The sequence below is a fragment of the Amblyomma maculatum genome, chromosome 5, assembly GCF_055883805.1.
Source record: "Amblyomma maculatum isolate TAMU_Amacu chromosome 5, ASM5588380v1, whole genome shotgun sequence".
Classification (NCBI taxonomy): domain Eukaryota; kingdom Metazoa; phylum Arthropoda; class Arachnida; order Ixodida; family Ixodidae; genus Amblyomma; species Amblyomma maculatum.
Window position 1 is genome coordinate 30444488 of NC_139348.1, and position 22784 is coordinate 30467271.

The 22784-nt window shown below is 44.5% G+C and overlaps 1 protein-coding gene across 3 annotated transcripts in view; it reads left to right on the forward strand.

Annotated features, from left to right (window-relative positions):
• Positions 1-20545, forward strand: part of LOC146187945 (acyl-coenzyme A synthetase ACSM3, mitochondrial-like) — a 105571-nt gene extending 85026 nt beyond the window's left edge. For all 3 annotated transcript variants that reach the window (XM_084603574.1, XM_084603576.1, XM_084603575.1), the window contains 4 exons: positions 1831-1932; positions 5101-5228; positions 7472-7691; positions 18810-20545. In XM_084603574.1, coding sequence (XP_084459700.1) covers positions 1831-1932; positions 5101-5228; positions 7472-7691; positions 18810-18908 — 549 coding nt within the window. In that variant the 3' untranslated portion in view covers positions 18909-20545. The remainder of the gene's footprint in view (positions 1-1830; positions 1933-5100; positions 5229-7471; positions 7692-18809) is intronic.
• Positions 20546-22784: the final 2239 nt, after the last annotated feature.

Sequence of the window (22784 nt, forward strand, 5' to 3'; positions counted from 1 at the left end):
TATGTCAAGAATTAGACATACTTGATTCTATTCCAAATATTGCCAGAAAACCCAGTCCACTTGCCCCCTGGTACAATTTCCTTGATGTGCACGACTTTATGTTGACACATGCTATAAGAAACAAACACCACATGAGCACATAGTACGAGAGTTCTTGGCACTAAATAAAAAATAGACATTACACAGCATTCTATACAGATGGATCTAAGACAGCGTTTCACGTTGGAAGTGCTGTGATGCAAGAAAAATGGGAAAAAATAGATTTACCAGAGTTCTCATCAATGTCCACAGCTGATTGCCACGCTGTTTCTTTGGTGGTAGAAAAAATATTAAAGGTATTGAAAACAGCATCATTTATACAGATTCTCTCAGCACTATCGTAGCATTACATCAAAGAAATGCTACCGAACCTTTAATTGGAGACATCATACATGATATAATAGCTGCAGAAACACAGGAATATACGATTAAATTTTGTTGGGTGCCAAGCTACGTTGGAATTAGTGCAACGAGAGAGCCGATGCATGTGCTGTGGCAGCCCGTCATTTAAAATTTGACCAGTCAGCACCGCATAAAAATGTTACAAGACTTGTTAAAAGAAAGCTGAGGCTAAAATGGTAGACTTCATGGAATAACAAAGTAAATAACAAATTACACCTTGTCAAATCGATCACTGAAGAATGGAAACCATGCAGTCATCAAAAACGCTTCATAGAAGTAATTTTGTGTCGTCTTCGCATCAGACACATTCATCTGACACACAGCTTCATTCTAAATAAAGGAGACAGACGTCTGTGTGAAGGATGAGGAGTTGAACTAACAATAAATCATATCTTAATTTCATGCACTGAACTAGAGAAGTTAAGGAAAAAATATTTTGCATGTTTTTACACAGAACATACCCCTTTCCATCCCAGCCTGCTGGTGGCAAAAGATGCACTGGCCGAGGTTCACAATGTTCTCTGTTTTCTAAAGGATGCAAAGCTCCTGAACAACCTTTAATGAAAAAAATATCAGTCCTTATTCACAAAATAAAAACAAGCCTTGTTCCTGGCACACAATAGCCTGAGTTGCTTATGCACCAAAAAACCCAATAAAATACAATACAATTCTCTTAAGAGACATATAAGAGACTCTGTCATTTTTTTTACGCGCTTCTATCGCAGTTCTTCCGCTGCTCCCAAAATGTGTGCTCATCAAAGGCCATGCAGGGAATCGTGCAGTGAAGCTACACATGCAACGCAGGCTGCTTGTGAACGGCACTCCCGCTACCATGTCTCAACGTGAAAGATGAGCGAGGAGTCTAGGCTAAATTTTTAGTCAAGGCCACTGGCATTCTGCCAAGTTTGCCCCCCTGGCAGGTCCTCCAGACAAAGAGGAAGTTCATATTTTCTGTGAAATTCATGTTTGGAATTTTTTTATTTTTTTGGATACCTGTACTCGGTTGCCATTGCGAGTGGCCACGGCATGGAAATTAGCCATTTTTAAATTGTGCAAGTCTGGGACAGGATTGGTTATTGCTTTTTCTCAAACAGTTAGCAAAGTGCTTTTTGTAACTAGTTGGGCCTAACCATTGGATTTTACCTGTGAAGTGTGTTACCATTATTGCATAAATTTTTATTGATGTGCCTTCTGCCTTGCATATTTCACCGTTTTTACTAACCCCTTAAGCTCTTAGAGAGGTTTGTAAACATTTCAGTGGCACTATTGGAAAAGAGTGGTTTATTAAGCTCAGGCACTTCCTGTAATCTTTTGTTTACATGTCGTCCTCTTTAAATAAAGCATGCTTTTGTCTCATTTGAACTAAATTGTGTCAAAATTTTCTTTTAGATTCATGATGAAAATGGAAAAGAGGTTGCTGTTGGTGAGACTGGTCTCATAGCTGTTGCTGTTGGCAATAAACGACCTCTAGGGCTTTTCTCATGCTACATGGTAAGGTCACAGTGGTTTGTGTTCAGCCATATGTTTTATAGAACTCAGTGTGAAAGGAGCATTCACTCAATAAGCTTGAGGCTTTGCTGCTGACCTTCTGTGAAGAAAAAAAAAAAGTCATCATGACTAATGTTCAATAAATTTTTGGTCCCAGGTTGTAACTGCTTTTATGAATTGTGAAACTCAGAGGTACTGGACTGAAGGGAATGTACTCTTTGTCAGAAGTGTAGAGTCCAGGGAGTCTGCTTCTGAGCCACTTTGTGCGTCTTGTAATGCATTTTCAGTGTTACAAATCTCCTGATGGTAAGGAGATCTTTTGTCCTACCATCTCCAATTTGAAGTACCTCCACTAATACTAAATCAGCGCTATGACAGAGCTCAGAAGCAGACCCCCTGAGCTCTACACTTTTGACAAAGGCTGTATATCACTATTCAGTACGCAGCCGCTGATTGATTTTTTTTGTACTCGACGCGATCTGAAAAATGGGCGGAATAATAGAGTAGTCCGAAAAATCTATGACCTCAAAAAATGTAATTCGTCTGAGAAGAAACAGCTTGAACATTAGAAATTTTGTCGTTCCTTTTTTTATTTACAGTTGCCGACCGTATTTTCAGACTTGGTGGAACCCGGGAAATGGTCCGAATAATCGAACAATCCGGAAATTCCGTCAGCTCAGTAATCCGTCGAAATCCGATAACGGATTTATAGCATAGCGCAATCTGCTACTGTGATTGGCTTCAGCGCACCTCCCATGCGCACACGCTCGCGTGATTCGATATGGCAGGCGTGGCCGCCAGTGCGCTCGTGCTTGCTGTTGCAGACGCAGAAGGTGTGCGCGCCACCAGCTAGCATGCAACTCGCTCAAGGCTGTCACCACGTGTGCAGTGGTGCTCCGCAGAAGCGGATCATGCTAAGCTGTAACCGCTATAACCCTTCAGTTAGAATATTTTGGCCAGTCATGCTTTCGTCATGTCCATACTACTTCACGACGCACTGCGACATAGTCTATTATGCCGTGAATGAATGCACGTGCCAAGCAAAGCAATAACATTCACTTTCCATGGTTAACGACGATAGTCAAGACTTTGAGATGGAACTCGCGGCAAAAATGTGAGCGGAACGAGAGCCCCCATGAATCAGGATTGCACCGAATCTTCCCTTTCCCACAGGTGGCGGCGGTGGCAGAAGGCAGAGCGAGCTGTGGCAGACGGTGCTCACGTTCGATTTTCAATCTGATTACGCACTCTTTCTTGGCTGCCACGATGAAAAGGTCGAGCATTTGCTTATTGCTACTGCCTTAAATGGTGACGATGAACAAAGAGCCTAGCTAGTCTGTCCGAATGAATGCTTCTCCTAGCGTTCATGACCACGCAAAACCGGTTGTTTGCGAAAACAATGCGCCCGCTCGCGTTAAAGTGGTGCCAAGAAAACGAACCTTCGGCCAAAGAAAGATGTCCACAGCATTGCTCGTGGCAAATTTGGTCCAAAAAATTGACACCATAGAGTCCAAAATATCGATCATGAAAATGTACACGCTCCTATGGGCTACGTGACGGTTCCTGAATGAAGTTTGAAATATTGCACAAGTTCAAATTATTCGAGTTTGAAAAATCAGTCTGCTATTGTATTTTATATTCTCTCATGGCCCATGCAGAGGGCATGAGAGAGGGGGTGAGAAGAAGCAGCAGCAAAGTTTCATTTTAAATATTGCAATGTGTGATTAGCTGTGGCAACAATATGGCTTGCATGATCATTACAGGAGAAGTTCAGGGTTAGAAAGACATCAAGATGTTCTTAAGATTAGAGTAGTAGTAAGGTCTCATTGCTAACCAAATAGATTGGAAGATTTGTGGTGTTGTGTGACATGAGAACTGCATAGCTTTGCGTTTAGTTGAAATTAGGGTTATTTACTCACCACAAGGTAGTGACTGAGTCCAGGTCAGTTTGTCATAATTCAGTATCATTAGTACCCTTAATCACACACTAAACAGCACATTCATCAGAAAAGAAAGGGACCTTATGAATACCTGTGCTGTCTCAAGCTGATGCTGTTATGGAGAAATACTGTGCTTAGAAACCTGGTTATTATAATTCCTTAGAATTTAGTATTCTTTTGCAAGCAGGATGAAAACTAGACTTCTTTATTCCAATATCTACTTTACATGTATATTAAGTACACTGTAGGGCCTAGTCCTGCCCTAGAAAATTTTTGCTGCCTAAGTAGCATGCTGCTAACTTACCATTAGGTGTGGGTAAATATTTGAAATTTCAAGTATGAGTGGAATGATATTTGGAATCTTCGAATATTCCTAAATTACCGAATAGACCGAAAATTCAGCACAGATTGCCCGCACTGCATGCTTCCCCGCAATGCTTCACCGCGTAGACTGCGCAGTGAAGCATCCTCAAAACGTGAGGGGGTCATTTTATGAAAACGACAGTGTGCGCGAAGTGAAGCATGTGACAAAACCAGGAAATAAAACGTCACACTCACTTTGATTTGATCTCAGATGCAGACAGTCACTGTCCAGTTGTTCATCGTATATATTACTGTTATGCGAATAGCCTTCGGCAGTTTTTTTCAGGCCCATTCGAAATTTTGAGCTTTCGGCTAGTTTGGACAATTTTTTCTGGTTCCTTGAAGGTCAAATTAATGAGTTTACTGTATTCAACAGGAATATGACAGCTGTAGCGCCTGCAGGTCCTTCCTGTACAAAAGAAACTACTATATGGAGTCCTGTATAATAAATGCACAGGATATTTCAGTATGATATACACTTCTGTGCAAGGGTAGTTCAATCTTATTTGCAACTACCATTTGACTTTTGAAATAAGCAAGTGATTGTTATTTCTAATTTTTTTTTACTGGTCAGATGTTCGATATTCAGAGACGTTTTTTTCGTATATTTGTATTTGATTCATATTCAAACATTTCAATATTTGCACAATATTGCAAAATTTGCAATATTTGTACTTACAATACATGATTACAATACATACAATACTTACAATACATGATTAGGTATTATGCAGTGTCATCTTCTGCATTACACTGTGGTCTCGTAAGCATGCTACAGTCTTGTTAGGTGATCTCTTAAAATACACCAATTAAAGTTCCTTTACATTGGAGTCCAGCCACACAGTGCATTTCTGTTGTGTGTTTCTAGGATGACCCTGAGAGGACCGCCAGCGCATTTCGGAATGGTTTCTACTACACAGGCGATCGTGCTTCTGCGGATGTAGATGGCTACTTCTGGTTCTATTCTCGTGCAGATGATGTGATCATCTCAGCAGGGTGTGTTTTCTTGTCATTTTTAGCACTGCTTTAACCCATTATACAACACAAGCTGCTCGCATGCACCTTATGCATACAAATGGTGAAAATGCATTCGCAATAGCTTTAGAAACTTAATGACATCACTCCCAAGCTGCTTTGACAACTGGGTTAGTAGGAAAAATTCCTAAACATTGGCACTAATGTGTTCATAAAAAGACCAGAAATGTGGTCTGTATCCCTGCCTCAGTCTTTTTGACGCATAAAGGAATGTGCATCAGAATTTAAAATTGCTTCAAAAAATATTATACAGCAGCTGGCTTATAGAGAAGACTGAAAGTTGGACAGTTTTTTTAAAAATGAGGTTTTCAAACTCATTTTCTTACCGCAAAAAGATTCTTCAGAATGTACACCTGTACTTGTAAGAACACATAGAGCATCAGGCAGGCCTATCAGCGAAAGGTAAAGCACACTGAACAGTTTGTGTCATAGTTTGTTGTATTCAATATGCAAAAGTGTGATACATATAGTTGCAAGGTGTGCAATTGTTGACATGTTGGCATTTGAAATACAGTAAAACCTTATTGATATGTTTTAAAAAAAATGCCAGAAAAAAATATCTGCAAAAACGTATGATCTGAACTGCCTAATATTAAAAAAGTGAATTGCTGAAAGGTATAAAGGTATTTAAAATTCAGACTTTCACTGCACAAAAGTGTACATTAGTATTTATAGACATCAAATATGTGCACCACCTTTTTTAGCTCTCGCAGAATTAAGTTCATATTTGCGTTATCCAAAGGGAAGAGATTTTCATAGAAGGAATGGCGAGCCAGGATCGCTTCCTTTATTGTTTCAGGATGCTTCGCCCATTACACCAGTGACATGTGGAGAAGCCATCACAATGGCTTTTACAGTTGCGGCGCTTGCGCTCATGCTGCTTCCCCAAACCCGGCCCGCTCGTATGCAGCGAGTACAGTAAAACCTCTTTAATTTGAACTTCACGTAACTTGAAAAAAAGTTTGAATTATCGAATGGCCTCGAAAAAACTGACAAGAACGACTTGCACTACAGTAAATTCACCTTATTTACTTGTGTCGCATAACGAACCCACCTCCCACATTTGCTACGAAGAATTTGAAGAAACAAAAATGCATTTGTTGCCCCGCCGGGGTGGCGCAGTGGCGCAGTGGTAAGACGCCAGACTACTGTGCCGGAGTTCCCGGGTTCGAACCCGACCTCGGCGGCTGCGTTTCGATGGAGGCGAAACGAAGTGGCGTCCGTGTGCTGTGCGATGTCAGCGCGCACGTTAAAGATCCCCAGGTGGTCGAAATTACTCCGTAGCCCTCCACTACGGCTCCCCTTTCTCTCTTTCCACTTTCACTCCCACCTTCCTCCCTTCCCTTACGGCATGGTTCAGGTGTCCACAGAGCAAGTGTGACAGATACTGCGCCTTTCCTTTCCTGTGAACCAACCAACCAACCAACTGCGGCCCTCCATTCCACACCAGAAATTTTGAACATATGAAATGGGAAATTATATGAACCAGGAATGTATCATCGAAGTTCTACTGAAAAATGTGCTTGGCTGCCATATGAAAGCTAAAAAAAAAAGAGGAACTCAGTTCTGAGCACCGTGTCTTTGCTGAGCAGGGTTTACTCACTTTACCAGTGAAAACGTTTATTTCATGTTGGTAAAAGAATCTTTGATGGAAGAAAAAGAAAACCCTACGATGAGTTGAAGTCGGCGGATTTGCGGATCATTAACGAGGGGGCTTGCGATACCCTAGCCGGGGCATGCTTTCTGCAAAGGGGCAGAGGGCAGTGTCATTGCGTCTTCTGGATTACGTGCAGTGCACATTCTTGACAAGGCAGTTGGAGTTTTAAAACTGAGCCATACTGCGCTGAATATGCTGGCTGCACGCATACTTGTAGGAGTCGTATGCTGAACATTGTGATCTCAGGTACATGTCGTGTGGAGAGGGTGATTTTCCTTCAAATCATTAAGCGTGCCCTATAGAGTATGACCTGTTGTTTGTGCACCCTGATTGTGGTGTAGCTTCTCATTGTACCTTGTTAAATGATGGAACATATAGTCTGAGGTTTTGGGAACCTTTGGAATTTAGGTTTTGCGAAGTAGTTATCCCTGAAGCACTGTTTTCTTTTTTTTTGTACATGGAATGCACCTTGCGCATGGAGCTGCTGCTAAGTATTGATGGCATTGTTGTGTGCTCAACTTTTCTGCGCATTTCCTGTGTCGTGCAGGTACCGCATTGGGCCGTTTGAAGTTGAGAGTGTTTTGGTGGAACACCCCGCGGTTGTAGAGTGCGCTGTGGTTGCGAGTCCGGACCCTGATCGCGGAGAGGTTGTCAAGGCTTTTGTTGTGCTGAGGCCAGACTACAAGGCGACGGATCCCAGCCGCCTGGTTGAAGAATTGCAGCAGCACGTCAAGAAACACACCGCACCATACAAGTATCCCCGAAAGGTCAGCTCAACTTTCATTCTAAACATATATGATTGATCTCTCTGACTGATGGCTTTGTGAGACAGTCTAGGGTAATTTTTCAAAATATTCAGAGAATAATCCCCAAAGATGGAGTAATAGAGGAGTAGAAGGTGGAGCAACTGCCCCAGAAAGGTAGTGATTCCGGGTTCGAGCCCCGGACCAGGACAAATTTTTCTTTATCTACACTCTCATGAAGGAATAGTTTAAAAGGCATCCTTCAAAAAGAAACTCTGTTTAGTTGAATTGCAATTGTAGTAGCTACATTTTCGTGGAGGCAGAATGCAAAAAAGCGCCTATATGCTGAGCAACATTGGTGAACATGGGAGCACCCCCAAACGGTCGAAATCAATCTGGGATGCTCCATTGCTTTGTGATTATAGACCGTAAGAATGCAGCTATGAGGCATTAAGCCTCATATCCCATATCAAACCGTGCCTTATTCCACGGCCTTCTGTTGTGGTTCAGTGGTCAGGGTACTCATCTGGTGATAGCGAGATCAGCAGTTCAATCCCAGCCATGGAGGCTGCATTTGGATGAAAGCAACTTGCTGGTGCCTCTGTATTGTGCAATGTCAGTGCACAGTAAAGGGCCTGTGAAAGGCTACTTGCAATAAAAATCTAATGCAAGAAATCCGTAGAGGTGGTATCTGTGAGTATTCGAGTCAGAATTGAGAGCTTTGCGAGGAGTCTATAATTTACAAACAGTTGTTTTATAAAGTGCTCCTGGCAGCTTGTTAAAGCCAGCTTAAAAATTTCTGCGTTGCAGAGAGGGATGACGAAATACCACAGTCGAACCCGGATATATCGAATTTTGGTTATATCTAACTCACGGAATATCCCCTTGAAAATCCCATGTAAAAGTATAGGAAAGCCGGGTCTTATATCAAACTCAATTTCACCGGTCGTTTGATATATCGAACTCTGCACCACGCACTGGAAAGTGTGCCTTCCCCAAAGACGATCGCATCACCCTCGTCCGTTTGCCACGTGACATTTTCAAGTCACGCGCGGAAGTAATGAGAGGAGACAGTTCGGCTAGGGCAGCGGCGCGCCCATTCCCTGAATGCTCGCGCATTTGCGGTTATCGTATCCTGCGTGCCAGCACATGACGTTTGCGAGCCATGTGCTTAAATGAACCAGAGAGAACCGGTGGGAACGAGAGGGGAAAAATGTGACAGAGCGATGCGCAAGGGTGTGCCCATTCTTTTGCCGAGCTATCTCACTCCTTCCTCTTTCCCGGCCTTCGTTCGTAGTAGCACGCGCTACGCATGCACCAAGCCAGCTCAGCCCGTTTTCAGACAGAACGTCGGACGCTTTCTCCAGCGAGTGTTGCGAACCCTCTGCGCGTGGCGGCTGACGTGGCTGTATCGATTTCTGTATATCGAACTAGTTCGCGATCCCCTTTGAGTTCGATATATCTGGATTCGACTGTATTACTTATGCACACTTTATAATTTTAGTATATAGCTTTTCATGTGCCCTTCAAAGAGCCACAAGTGGTTGTAATTAATCCAGAGTCCTCCACGATGGTAGCTCTTATAACCTGAGTTGTTTTGGTATTTTAAACTATATGTACCATACCATACCGTAGCATACGGTGCAAAATTTTTTCTGAGTAGTTTAGCAACCTTTTTGTGTCCCATTGGTGTAATGTTAAAAACATATTATTGAATGAGCACCATGCAGTTCTATCTTGACATAATCGCTATCATGCATTTTGCAAGACCGTCTCACCAATACGTTCTTTTCCGCTTTGCTGCATTGCTTAATTAAGAGAAGCGACTGTTCCCGATCATGCTCATTGACCTTGGTGTGTGTGTGTGTGAGAGAGAGAGAGAGAGAGAGAGGGGCTAGTAGAGACTGATGGCTCCGGGTGATTGTGAACAATGTGACAAAGTATGTGAACCTGCACCCTGGGTGCAGCACATTCAAAAGAAGTATCTGTGATCTGCACAAAACCATGTCACATGATCTGAGGGCAAAATTATAGATTGTGGCATTTTACGTCATGAAGAAACATCGCTTGGTACGCATGGTTTTGTTTCCAGAGCTCCACTGTCAGCCTGTGGTGGCAGCTATCGGTTGCATAATCAGCCAGTCAGATTAGCCTGCAACTGCATGCAATTTAAAATGGTAAATGCCTAGTTTTGGACTGTCTTTCTAATCTCGTTGCTATGGCACAAGTGTGAGTTTCGCTTGCTTTCACGTGCGTGCTGTTACCATTGTTTCAACGTAGTGAAACTTCGCATCTTGTTTGTCACATGCTGTTTATGCAGTGAAGCCAGTACGGAAAAGCTCCGGTGCTGCTGCGTTGCACTTGCAGAACAAGTCCTTACCATTATGGCAATTCTGCTTTCCACTTTCCAGATAGTGAGCGTAAATTAAAGCCTTTGATAGAATTGGGAGAAAAACAGCCACTGTCAAGCTGTTTTCACTTAAAAGGAGGCAAAATTTGCATCGGTTTTCACACACCAGAAATTTAATGCAGTCAACGACCGATTTTTCGGACTCTAAACGGGCCGCGAAAATGTCTGAAAAACCAAATGTGCACAAAAAAAGCCCAATTTATTGACCTTGAGGCAGGAAAAAGTCATGAATGCTTTTCTGCACCACGCTCCGCTTCCATGACAACAGGTCCCTGAATTTCAGCGAGAGTCGTAGTGTCGCCATAAGCCGATGAAAGGGTTGCGACCGCTTGCATCAGCTCAGCTTGCGTCGGCTGCGCTGCTGCAGGTGAGTCATCGTTGTCGTCGCTCTCAGACTCCGCAAGCACTTGGCGAATAATTTTTGCATCAGTGAGCCCAGCGCACAGTTCCAACTCGTGGTCCACGTCTGTGAACTCTGAAAACGGGGCGCTCGATGGAATTTCAACAGTGCGAAGGTCGTCAATGAGCTGCTCACTGCCCGACAGCTGCTCGATGACGCTCTCCTCGTCCAAAGCAGCTGACTCGTCTTTCAGCACAAATCCCGCGTGGCGGAAGCAATTGCGCAGCATTGAGAGTGCCACTGACTTCCACGCATCGTCGAACATACTAAGTGCTCCAAGCAAATCGACAGAGTAGGTTTTCCCACTGTCGAGGCACACCACCACACGCGAGAGTAAGTGTGACTGATAGTTGACGTTGAGGTTTCGGATCACACCTTGGTCCATCGGCTGCAGGACACTTGTCATGTTTGGTGGCAAAAACTCGACGCGCAGAGCCTTCAAGTTGTGAATGTGCCTGTGTGCAGTGCAGTTGTCAACGAACAACAAAACTCGGCGGCCTTCTTGGTTAAACTTATGGTCCAGTTTTTGCACATAGCTTTCAAAAAGCTGCTGCGTTATCCACGTCTTCTTGTTAGCCTCATACAAGACAGGCAGGATCTTTACGCCTTTGAAGCACCTTGGGGCTTTCGACTTGCCGATGATGAGCATCGGCAGTTTTTCTGTCGCCGACATGTTGCTGCCGATCAAAACTGTAACCCGCTCCTTACTGTGTTTTCCGCTATGGCAGGGGTCATCAGCAAAGGCAAGGGTCTTCTCCGGCATAAGCTTAAAGAAAAGTCCAATCTCGTCGCAGTTGAACGTGTCATTCAGCGAGTACTCTTGTAAGAGCGACTGTAGTTTCTCTGAGCGGTAGTCCGTGACAAGACTCAAATCAACAGCTGCACATTCGCCGCACAGTTTTTTAGAACTGAGGTCGAAACACTTCTTGAAATTTCGTAGCCAGCCGTCGCTCACCTTAAAACCTTCAGTGTTTATTTGAAGCGCCATCGTCTCAGCTTTTTGTTTGAGAAGGCCACCGGGTCACCTTGCTGGCCACTGTTGACTTGAGCCATACGATGAGGGCCTCCTCGAGCTTTGGGTAGGTGCCTTTGCTTACATGCTTCTGATGACACCCAGTTGACTTCTCCGCTGCTTCCAAAATATTCTGCTTGTTCTTGATAGTCCGAAATAGTTTGTCTCGAAACCTAGAACTCTTTCGCGACGTCTGCCTGTGATCGGCCACCTTCCACGAGCTTCACAATAGCCGCTTTCTTCGCCATCGACATGGTGAGGTACTTGCCTCGCTTCATGGGTGTCTTCGAGGCCGACGACAACATCGATGATTGCTTCTTCATTACGAACCACTGGATCACAACACTGACTCCGTTGAGTGCCTTCTCGCTGCCGCGTTGCACGCAAGAAAGAAAAAAGGCTCCTTATAAAATTCGGAACAGCTTCAGAACTGAAGCCGATTCAATTAAATGCGAGCCACAGTAGCGACCACGGTAGCAACAGAGTGCAGAACGATCACGGATAGGCCTACTCGCTACGCTCGGCAACGCACGTGAAAGGCACAGCAAACACACAGAGGAACACGGCGAGAACATCTTCGGCGGAACTCCGCCTTTTTGGGTACTTGAAACAGAAGAGAAACACTTATCACAAACGGGTTCTAATAAATAATATGGTTGGTGATAAGTGTTTCTCTACAGAGGAACAGGCAGTCAAAGCGACCAAGCTAAAAAAAAAAAAAAAAGCACTCCGGCAGCGTTGTTGTTCCGGAAGCGGAAACTCCTAGGCGAATAATATAGCCTCGATCCAGCGTCAGCTTAGCAGAGGAGCGGCACGCAAGGCTGGCACCGGTTTCAAGGCTATAGAAGAAAAAAGTAAACAAACAAGATGGCGGCGACACCGCTCAAAATGTGTGGCAGTTAGCCCAGCTGACGCTTGAAATGTCCGAAAAATCGAATAGCCCTCCCTAGAGTGTCCGAAATTTTGAGCTGCGTAATACATTGACTTTATAAGGTACATACTGGGGCCAGCAAAAAGTCCGAATAATCAAGCATGTTCGAAAAATTAGGTGTCCGAAAAATCGGTCGTTCTGTATTACATGAATGGTCCTTAGAAGTTCTTGGGAGCAATTTCAAAAGTCAACATTGCGATAATCCAGACATATTTTTTCGCTCCCTTGAAGTCCGAAATGATGATATTGTGGTGTTTTTTTACTATTTTAAGATCTTACCATTGATTTTGTCCATCTTGGGACCTGTTTATGGGACAGTCTACTGACTTCCTCAACAATTTTTTTTTTCTTCATTGAAAAGCTTCATCCGCAAATTAATGAACACCCAGCTGTGAATCTGAGAAGCATGGTAAAATCATTTAGAACTATAAACACAATCACTGCCACATCGCTTAAGTCACATACAGAGTGTGTCATTAAACAAGATACACAGATTTTGTTAGAGCTATAACAGAGTACTAAAATTGCTTGGAATAAGATTAAATGAATAAATAAACCCGTTGAAATGTACCGCAGATACGAAGAACAATTTTTGCTTATAGCAGCGCTACTGACGGCAGCGCCGCTACAAGTGTGCCGGTGTGTTTGGTTGAGCGGTTTTCTGTTCTTAACACATTTTAAAAGCAAATCAAGGAAAAATAAAGGAGAAAAGTAGCTGTAATTTAAAGAGGAAAAGTAGGCTGCTTCAAGCTGATATGAGCATGAATACATATATTCCTGGTTAAAAATCCACAGAAATGGTCACCAAGAAGGCTAAACAACACCTTAACACTGATAGATATTGAACCACTCATCATTCTCCCGCAAAAAATTTCGATGTAGCTTCTGCAACACCAGAGATATTGGCGATTAAAAATGACCCTTCCAATTTTCCCTCTCAACTCTTACGCCGAAGAAAGTCTTTAAAAAAAATGAATACAAGCAAGTTCAACGCTCCGCCCAGAAATACGTCACTTCGACGAACTTCCTGTTGCCGCGCGCTCGCTCGCTGGCGTACTCACGTTAACCCGTCCTCACTAGCCAGTTCGCACAGCCCCTGTTCACGGGCAGGGTTAACCACGGTTAGCATAACCGCGGTTACGTGAAGTCGTGGTTAGCCCATGTTACACGGCGGACCAAACCACGGTTACACCACTAACCGCGTGGTTATCACAAACCGAGCTTGGCGACCTCAGTTTGCGTCGTTAACCGAGGTTATGGCACTGTCTGATGACGGAGGCTACTCGTCGGCGCCCGAGTGCGCGAAACGTACGAGTGGGTCTGCTTCACAAAGTTATTCATTTGCCCACTGTATCAAGTTTAAAGATCGATGTATAGAATATGCGGTGTCTACTGTGCCATCCGACATCTTTGATTATGGCTGACAGCGCACCGATTGCGTACTGAAGCCTTGTCCTGCCTGCAGTATTGTTTTAACGGCTTGTTGCTGAGCAGAACGTCAAAAAATGCGCGGCCTTAGCTGTAATGAAAGTACACGAGTTTGCAACGCTTGCAGCATGGGATGCCGCGAGCAGGCTGAGGTACGTTATACAATTACCGTGAGGGTGGGGCGCACGAGCGCGGCGAACGACGGCGTCGTGCATGACCATCCGTAGTCGTCGCTAGGCCTAAATTGTTTCGCTTCGAAGCCACGGTTGTTGGCTTCACGGTGGAACTGATCAACGCTGTCGTAAATCGTCTACTTATGAAACTGCCTTGTTGTGAATCCTATTCTGTCATAGTAAAATAATCATAGGATTAACTTTGGTGACGCATTAATCGCAGAGCTAGTACAGTCGAGTCCACTTATAACAATATTCAAGTGCCACAAAATTTCCATTGTTATAACCGATAATTGAATTATAAACGGTTTGCACGAAAAAAAGCATAACAACTGGAGAGAGGGGTCACGGATGGCAAGTGACATGCGAGCTCCGCCGAGACATTTTGGTGACCCCGAAAGGGGTCTTGTAAAAAATATGAGAAGGTTGCCGCGGCTGCCCGTCAGCTTGAGAAATCCCAAAGTAATGCTGGGGTGAAGAGAGAGAAAGACGTAACTTTTATTTAAAAGCAGAGGAGATTGGAGCACGCAGGCCCCTGGGGTGAGATCGCCATAAGCATCTCACCATGTACATCTCACTGGCTTGCAGGAGAAAACCCTATGTCCGTTAACCTTGCTTGTCTCACGCGAAGCGTGTCAACATCCTTCTCCATGGCATCTAGGTACACCACGTAGTGCAGCGGAAGGCCCCTCGCAAAAACAAAGCGCCAGAGGGACTGAATCAACTGCAGGGCCTCTTGCGAGAATGTTGAGGCAGCCTGCCCTACCGCGTACTCGTCGCTGTCGTCGCCATCACTGTCGTCGTCAGGCGCCTTGTCGAACGCGTTTGCGCCCACTGTTAAGCGAGGAATTTTTTTTGTTGAACTTCTCAGAGGAGCGGATGATCGTCGGCACCATCGGTTGCGATAGTGCGTACTCCTTCGCAATACTGCACTTGTCGTCTCCAAATCGATAGCCGTGCGCTTTCTTTTCACCGGCAACGTTGTCCGATAATCAGTGGATGGATCAGCCATCTTACGTTTCGGCGGCGATTCAAACGAGACGAAGAAACTGCGTGGCCAGGAACAACTTCGACCCAATCAACTTGCACAAACAACCAAATCTGTTTGCAGAACTGCGCAAAATGAGGGGCGAGCGGGTGAGTGAGCAGATCAGCGGATCAGCGCTGTCGGCGCGTTGGCGAAGTCCATTTGTGTTTCGGAGGGTGGTGCAGCGCAGAGCTATGGGTGCAGTCTATTTGTGTTCCGAGGGGTGGAAGGGCTGCGGGAGAAATGCGGAGAAGGCCAGAAAACAGGTTCGATTGTACGAGCGCGCGACGGGTGCAGCAGCTGGAATTTTTTTTTCTTTTCTTTTCAAGGATTTTGCATTCAACTACCTTTTCGGAATTGAGGAGCGAGACTTCATTGTTATAACCGATAATGTGGCAAAGGGGCATTGTAGTAAGCGGGTTATTTTACCATAGAAAACATACAAAAGTGGGCGGTACAGCAGGTTTTTTATTGTTGTAACCGATATATTGTTAAAACCGGTATCGTTATAAGTGGACTCCACTGTACAAGCAAATCGGATGAGCCGAAATGCACCAGCGGCAACTGGCTTGAGCAGAAACTCGCTTTTATCGCGGCTATAGCTCTTACCAGCAATTTCCTGCTGGTCAGCGATCCTCACGAGGGCTTCATACTTGATATTCGGCTCAGTATTCCAGACGGCAACAAATTTTAGCACGGTTTATTTCGGACATCGCCGCTAACAATTCGCCGTGTCATTCGCGTATGGTATGCGGGAGGAAGGGCCACAGCGGCATTGTTTACGGCAGTCGAGAAGGTGCTGCCATCGTGTGGTGCTTGACCGTGCTGTTGACACCTCGTCGGCCGAGACTCCGGTACTCCTGAAACCTCGTTATATAAATAAGATATTTGTAAATGCAGCTTCGTTCCGCCGATCACTGCGTCGCTTCGGTTGTTGTACTTGATGGGCAATGGCTGACTAACCGAAAAGGACGGCAAGCTGTGTAGCAACAGCCTGCACACGCCTGAGTTCGCGCAGCGCACGAGCAGACAACTTTCGCAGCTACCGGAAGTGTGTCTGTGATGTCATGGCTGCAGTGGCCGCAGCGAATGGCAGCTTCTAGCAAGCTTTGCCAGTCAACTCACCCGTGACGTCACGGGTTAAGGAAATAGTTTCATGCGACACCGCCAAGTGACAACTTCTCTGACCGCAAATTTCAAAACGCGCTGTTTTTAAAAATTAATAATAAATCGCTGGCTTTGTTCCAAGGAGTTATACTTTGGGTTAAGGGAACAGGGTAGGTCCTATTCTTGCCATGCATTTTAGGCTAGGTTCGTGACCCTTTTTCTCATGATCTGCTGGGGTTAGAACATTAACATTGATGGCATTGTAATCAGCAATGTTAGGTAGTGTTACTGAACTAGGATAATTTCTTTTTAACCCTTTCACTGTCGGCTGTTTCTGACTGGGACGCACCCCCAGTGTCGGCTTGGTTTCAGAGAACGAGCATATCAGGGAACGAGCATAAAGATTTATTTTGCATCATGATGGGTATACAAATAAATTAGTCAATGCAATTTGCACATTTCAGTGTTCTGCAGGTGTTTAAATAAACATCATCATCATCAGTCTGACTATAAATGATATATGATAAAATAAAAAAAAAACACGCTCAATACTTCTTCAGAGTGTGGTGGATCCTGAGTCCGAATCCGAGCTTGGCTGGTAATCAGAACCCGAAGAGCCATCGCTCCAGTCAGCCGTCGAAGGTCCCGCGCGGTCCGCCATCCGAAAGTAAGCGCGCGCGGAGGGCGCACATTCAGTGGCCAGCACAAGGGAGAGAAACGGCGCGTAGTGAAGTCGAAAGAGAAAAAGATGGAAAGGGGCTAAAACACTCGTGTGCTGCTGCTGCTAACGGCAAGCTGTCCTCAAGCGAGGGCGCGTGGAGAGAGCGAATGCAGCAATCGAGTCATATGTCAGTCGGAGAGAGGCAACCGCGTGCGACCCTGAACTTGCCACACCGTAGCGGAAGCGCGACAAAGAATAAAAATAAAAACCTCCAAACCTGCCGCAGATGGCAGAACAAACTTTGAACCCATAAACGCACGCGCGCGCCGAAGGATCGCTCGCTCGAGAGAGTAGTGTCACGGAGCGACCACGCCCCCTCTCACGAGCAAAGAACGGGCGGGCGTGGTTGCACCATACTCTTCCATATATGTGTCTTATCGGCGCGGAGCGAGCATATCAGCTTGTAGAAAGATTCAACAGATGGCGGAGCAAGTCCAAGCGCGGCAGCTTTACGGTGAGGCGCGAAGATTTGAACGCAAGATAGAATACGTACGGGTACGTTATTGACACTGCGGGGAGGAAACGCGAATACGTACCGGTACGTTCGTGACAGTGAAAGGGTTAAAGGTTAGTTTTTTTCTTATCTTTTTTTTACTGGACCCACCAAATTTTAGAGCCATAATCTGCAGTAAATTGCCTGTAAATAAAAATCGTCTGCAATAATATTTATAATCCTAGTTCAGTAGACTATCCGTAATGTTTGCTCAATGTCTGGAAAATTTTATCTCCCTTGCGCCTGTAGTTTCTTAAAAAAAGGGTCAAATGCAGCAAAATTTGGTGTTTTGAGATAATTGGCTTTGAAGTGGAAGAAAGAGCTTTATTGCAATATAGGACTATAGAAACAAATTCTCACGCATTTTTTCAATAGCCACCAGCCTGGTAGTCCCCTCCATCATCAACACTTATTTTCTGCACTAGCTGCCTTGTTTTCCAGGCCTCCGTAGTGACCAGTCGTGGCGCCCACTCCTGGGTTGTGTTGCGGAGAATTGGCGTCATTGGAGATCGACTTATGCCGGTTTCCGTAGAAGAGACGTATTTTTAAGCACTTCTTTGGCTTTGTCATTGCATTACCGCTAAATAACCAGCACAAAGGTATAAACAAACTCGTATGTCCGCGAAAACAACTCGTATGTCCGCGAAAACACGCCGAAACACGAGCAAAATGCCGTGCGTTGCGAGTAATCCAGCTAGTTCACTGCAATCCAGCTGCGTCTTAGGATTCGTTTGGCTAAGTGAAGTATGCTAGCTAGGTTTTCACTGTTGCCAGATGAGTGACTGCCATTCCGCTAAACGTGACAAAAAATAGGCGCTGAAAAGTTTTTTTTTTTTTTTTTAGCTTAGGAAAAGCACAGATCCCGAGCATGTGTCAATGTGGCTGGATGCTGCCTAGGTTTCGAAAAATGTTGATTTTGAGGTAAATATTTCGCGTGCGCGCAAATGAAAGAAATTACACAGAAACAAAAAATCGATTTTTTTTTCGGAAATTTTGACTACCCTGTTCCCTTAATGCTCAAAAAGGATTCGTTCTACACACTGAACACGTTTATCAGTGGCTTCTTGATGATCGTTTCTGTGGACCTTTACACCATGAGTTCTTTCCCTGATACTGCTAATGAGTGTAAGATCTACCAGAATATGCCAACATTTTTGTATTCATTTCTGGCAGTAGATTGTCCCTTTAAGGGATGTGACAGGCATGTCAGCAGGGTGGGCAATTTCAGTCATCTGGCATCCTCGAACATATCTTTAGGTTTTTACGTTGCTGTCTCCATGAGAATGTGTCTACAGTGGCTAGATCTGTAACTAGTGACACCTTAGTTGTTTGGAAATGACGATGTTGATTTCTGCAGTGCATTTTGCATTGAAGTTTTATGCCCGTTGAATGCTGTCCAGCCTGCATTCTGATAAATGGTGAATCTCGTTATCTTAACAGGTGGAGTTTGTTGATCAGCTTCCGAAGACAATCAGCGGCAAAATTCTTCGGCACCAGCTTCGTGAAAAAGAAAAGTTGGTTGCCAGCATTCAGCATTGAAGGCTACTTGCCACCAAAAAGAACGCCAGACACAGCAAACTTGCCGGCACCTGTTGAAGGCACTTTACAAGCGTACGCACTTCTGCAACAGTTATGCATGTGAAACGCAATACATTTCATGACAGTTTGCAATTGAGGAAGCACATTTAACAACGTTCGAAACATGGTCAAACCCGTCGCAGCACACAGCAACCATTTTCGCGAGAGCAGCACAACATTGGAGCAACGTAGCCTGGGTGTTGGCCTGGGTAGCTACCGGTAGCCCTCTGGCAGTGAAAGCATAGAGTAACACGGTGAAAGTTTGTTTCAGTTTCGTTATAAAAAAAATGTTTGCATGTATTCTTTGCTTTAGTGTTATTTATAGTGCTGTATTTGGGCATTTGGGTGTATTGGCGACAGTAGTAACCGCAGCAATACCCAGGAAATTTCCAGTTGAGGACAATGCGGAATAATGACCTGCTGCTTGCTTTGGACTGAGTTTGGAAACTGTACGTACGAGTTCAGATGGCAGCATTAATGCGATGCTCATTTTTTAGTGATGGATCAGCCAAGCCTAAGTGCACATGAAAATTGTTGAACATCGGTAGTTTCTAATACGAGGCAACTCTCAAATTTTTGATCGGCAGCAAGACGAAACCCGTGTGGAAGTTCGTTGTCTATTGTACGCAGCCATGTTTCTCTATGCGTGCAGATAATGTGGTGCTGAGCAATGCTCCCTCGTAGATGTTGCAGCAAAGATTAGGCAACGCAGATCACTTTCTGTGTTCCTTCTTAGTGCTGTGCATCGTTCGCCACGCATTCTAAAAGGTCTGTATTGGATGTGCTGTAAGGAAATCGAATGCAGCCCTTTTAAAACATCTATGGAGTACGTGATTTGAAGAGTCACCGTGCTGAAGTGCAGAGACTGCAAACACACTGCATGTACATACTCAATGTGCCAATGAGATGTAGGCACTATCGGCGGCGAACATTACCGAACACTTTGCAGAATGCCCAAACATAGTTGAATCTGGGCAATATTGAACCATATGTTTGACAGCTGCAACGACAAATGTTCAACCACGTAATTATACGCAAGTATCAGTCAGCTGACTTAGGTTTAACAGGAGTTTTACTCATTACTTCGTCTCACCTCTCCAAGCCTTGATTCATTGTTCATTGTCGCTTAACTCTAAGAACCCACAAATCTCAAAATTTCTGGCATCGACCCAGCAAGCTCCCCAGCACCACCACCATTGCTCCTAGCCTCCACCACTGTATCAGGTATCCCTCCAATATGACCAAATATTTTTTCCATTCTCTCCAGCAAGTTTCTGTCACTGCCATCAATTTTATAATCATTACTTTTCTTCATGCACTCTGTAAACTATTACTGGTTCTATTTTGCTACTGCAAATGTATGTGAATGGTATGTGCATGCTAATTGCAATGTATTTGGAAATATCAACAATGATGCTGTGTACGCCATGAAGGCTCCGCCTTCTAGAATACGGGTCCACGAGCGATGGTCTCGCCGGACGAGGGAAAAGCCAAGTCTTTCTTAAAAACACCGGTTTATTCTGGATCAACAGAAAAGTATTAAATAAAAAAGAAACAGCATTGGTCAAAACTATGCAGAATAAAACTATGCGACAATGGACTATGCAGAATAAAACGGAACATGGGTCAGGGCTTCACCACGGTAACACAAAACACTGCGGCGCAGATAGGGTAATAGAGCCAAAGCGTTGACGACTGTACAAAAGCATTGCTTCTCGCGTGGCAGCACTCACGCTAATACTCCTAAGACATTCTTTTAGGCACCGCTTCAGTCTTTGTCTGGCAGGACCCTGCTTCGTCGTCTGTGTGCATCCCGCCGGCCTGGGACGCTGCCTAGCCGCCCTTCGCTGGCTGGCCGCCCGGCGAAAAAGCCCCGAGCCATGCTTCCGACCAGCCTCCTTTATACTCTCTGTGCCTGGGAAAAGGAGCGGAGAACAATGGGAGCCGGCCGTCGGCGCTAGTATGGCATTTCGCCGCCACCAGAGTAGAATTAAGGTCGCCCCGGCGCTCATGGATACACCAGCCGCGGCTACGTTTCCAGCTGTTCGGTCGCTGATTTTTCGATGGCATTCGTGCTTTATCAAGTGCGATCAAAATGGTTATTTAAAAAGGAACCCTGATGCACTTGTCGCGCTTTGCAACGAGCCCATTTTAGACATGTGTCATACTCTGCTACTGCTGTGTAATGCGCTCGCGCGTCGTCTGCTGCGCCGATATGAAAGCGCGCGCCTATTGAAATGTAGGCTTCTAAAATTGTTCTATCAGTGTTAGGTGCCTAATCCAGCGTTCATTCCTTAACATTTTTGAGAGTTACAATTGTCGCCAGTGAACGGAAGTCATAGTTGGCGCCAGAAAATGCGCATATGTGCCGTGTTTTCTCATCATTTGAGAGTTTAAAGCAGGTTAAATTGTGATGGTAAAAAACAGCGCGCCCTGCCACGTACTTCCTGCAACACTAGCCTTTGTGTGCGTACAGACGCCGCATGAAATGACACATGCACAGTGAAAAATAGAAATGATACATACAAAGCACAAATACACGCTAAAAAAAATTGTTGCGTGCGAAAAATGCGTCCTGCCGTCATTGCTGTCAGTTACATAACAATCTGCATGCAGATATCACTGCGCAAAGAGGATTTTTTTTTAAAGAATACTGAATTGTGAGTCAAAACAGCTTTACTCGAAAAAAAAGGAACCATTTATTGTGGAGGCTATAACTCCCACATGCCAGTGAAAGGTACTCCATTGTTTAAAAAAGAAAATACTCATATATAGAAAATACCTATATAAAAAGAAAAAAAGTATATTGTAGTGTCACACCAATGCTCGGTGACTGTCGACGGTGACAAAGACGACAAGCGTATGTCGAAAAGGCGCGTGCTACGAAGAAGACTACTGACAAAGAAGACGCAAGAGACTGACGCGCTAGTTAAACGTTCGACCAGAACATCGACCTTAGACTGAGCATACTCTTACAATATATATATATATAATACACACACATATATATATAGTGAAAAATGAAGACCAACGTGTGAAACAATTTATTAATAAATTGTTTCACACGTTGGTCTTCATTTTTCACTACTATTGACCATGGCCAAGATTTCATTTTGCAGGGGTGGAAGTGCTGCTCCATTTGCTCCATTCTGCTCCAAACTGGCTGCCTCGATGTTCGGCCATCAAATTTAGCAGAACACGGGAACAATGTCACAGCAATGGGCGCAAAGATATAACGCATCTAGCACTGGCCTTAATGGAAATAAAATTTTTCTAATGGAGGGAAGCATGGAGTACAATAATACTTGTTCGCAAGTAAATTTAGTATGAACCACCGGTAATTGAAGGGAATTAATTGTGAAAAAATGCACTGTGCTTGTGACATAACACCACCTCTCATCCTTTTGAATCGCCTGGTGAAGCAGCAAGCAAAGTAGATAGTGCAAACTACTGTGAGCCATTAGGAAACTTGTCCGATTGCAAAAACTGCACGAGTTATTCTAATGGTTCAGCTGTGAGAACAAGGAGGCACTCATCGAGCCTCTTTGTCAGTGACAAGCTTGTCAGGCTTATGGCATTCAAAATCATACTTGAATCATTATGGGTTGCCATTCCAAAGGTGCCAATCACTAGGAATCTTCTCAAGAGTGTTGGAAAGCCATACAGACCTATTGCCAAGATGTTGAAAATGAGCCCCAGTATTGCTCAAGCAAAGAATGATAGAACTATTGACAGGAGGCAGTGAAGTAAAAATGCTGAAGGACGAAAAGGCTACCCTTCAATGCTATCTATATTTCCTGAAGGCACTACTGCTCAGGAATTTATCAGCACAGGCAT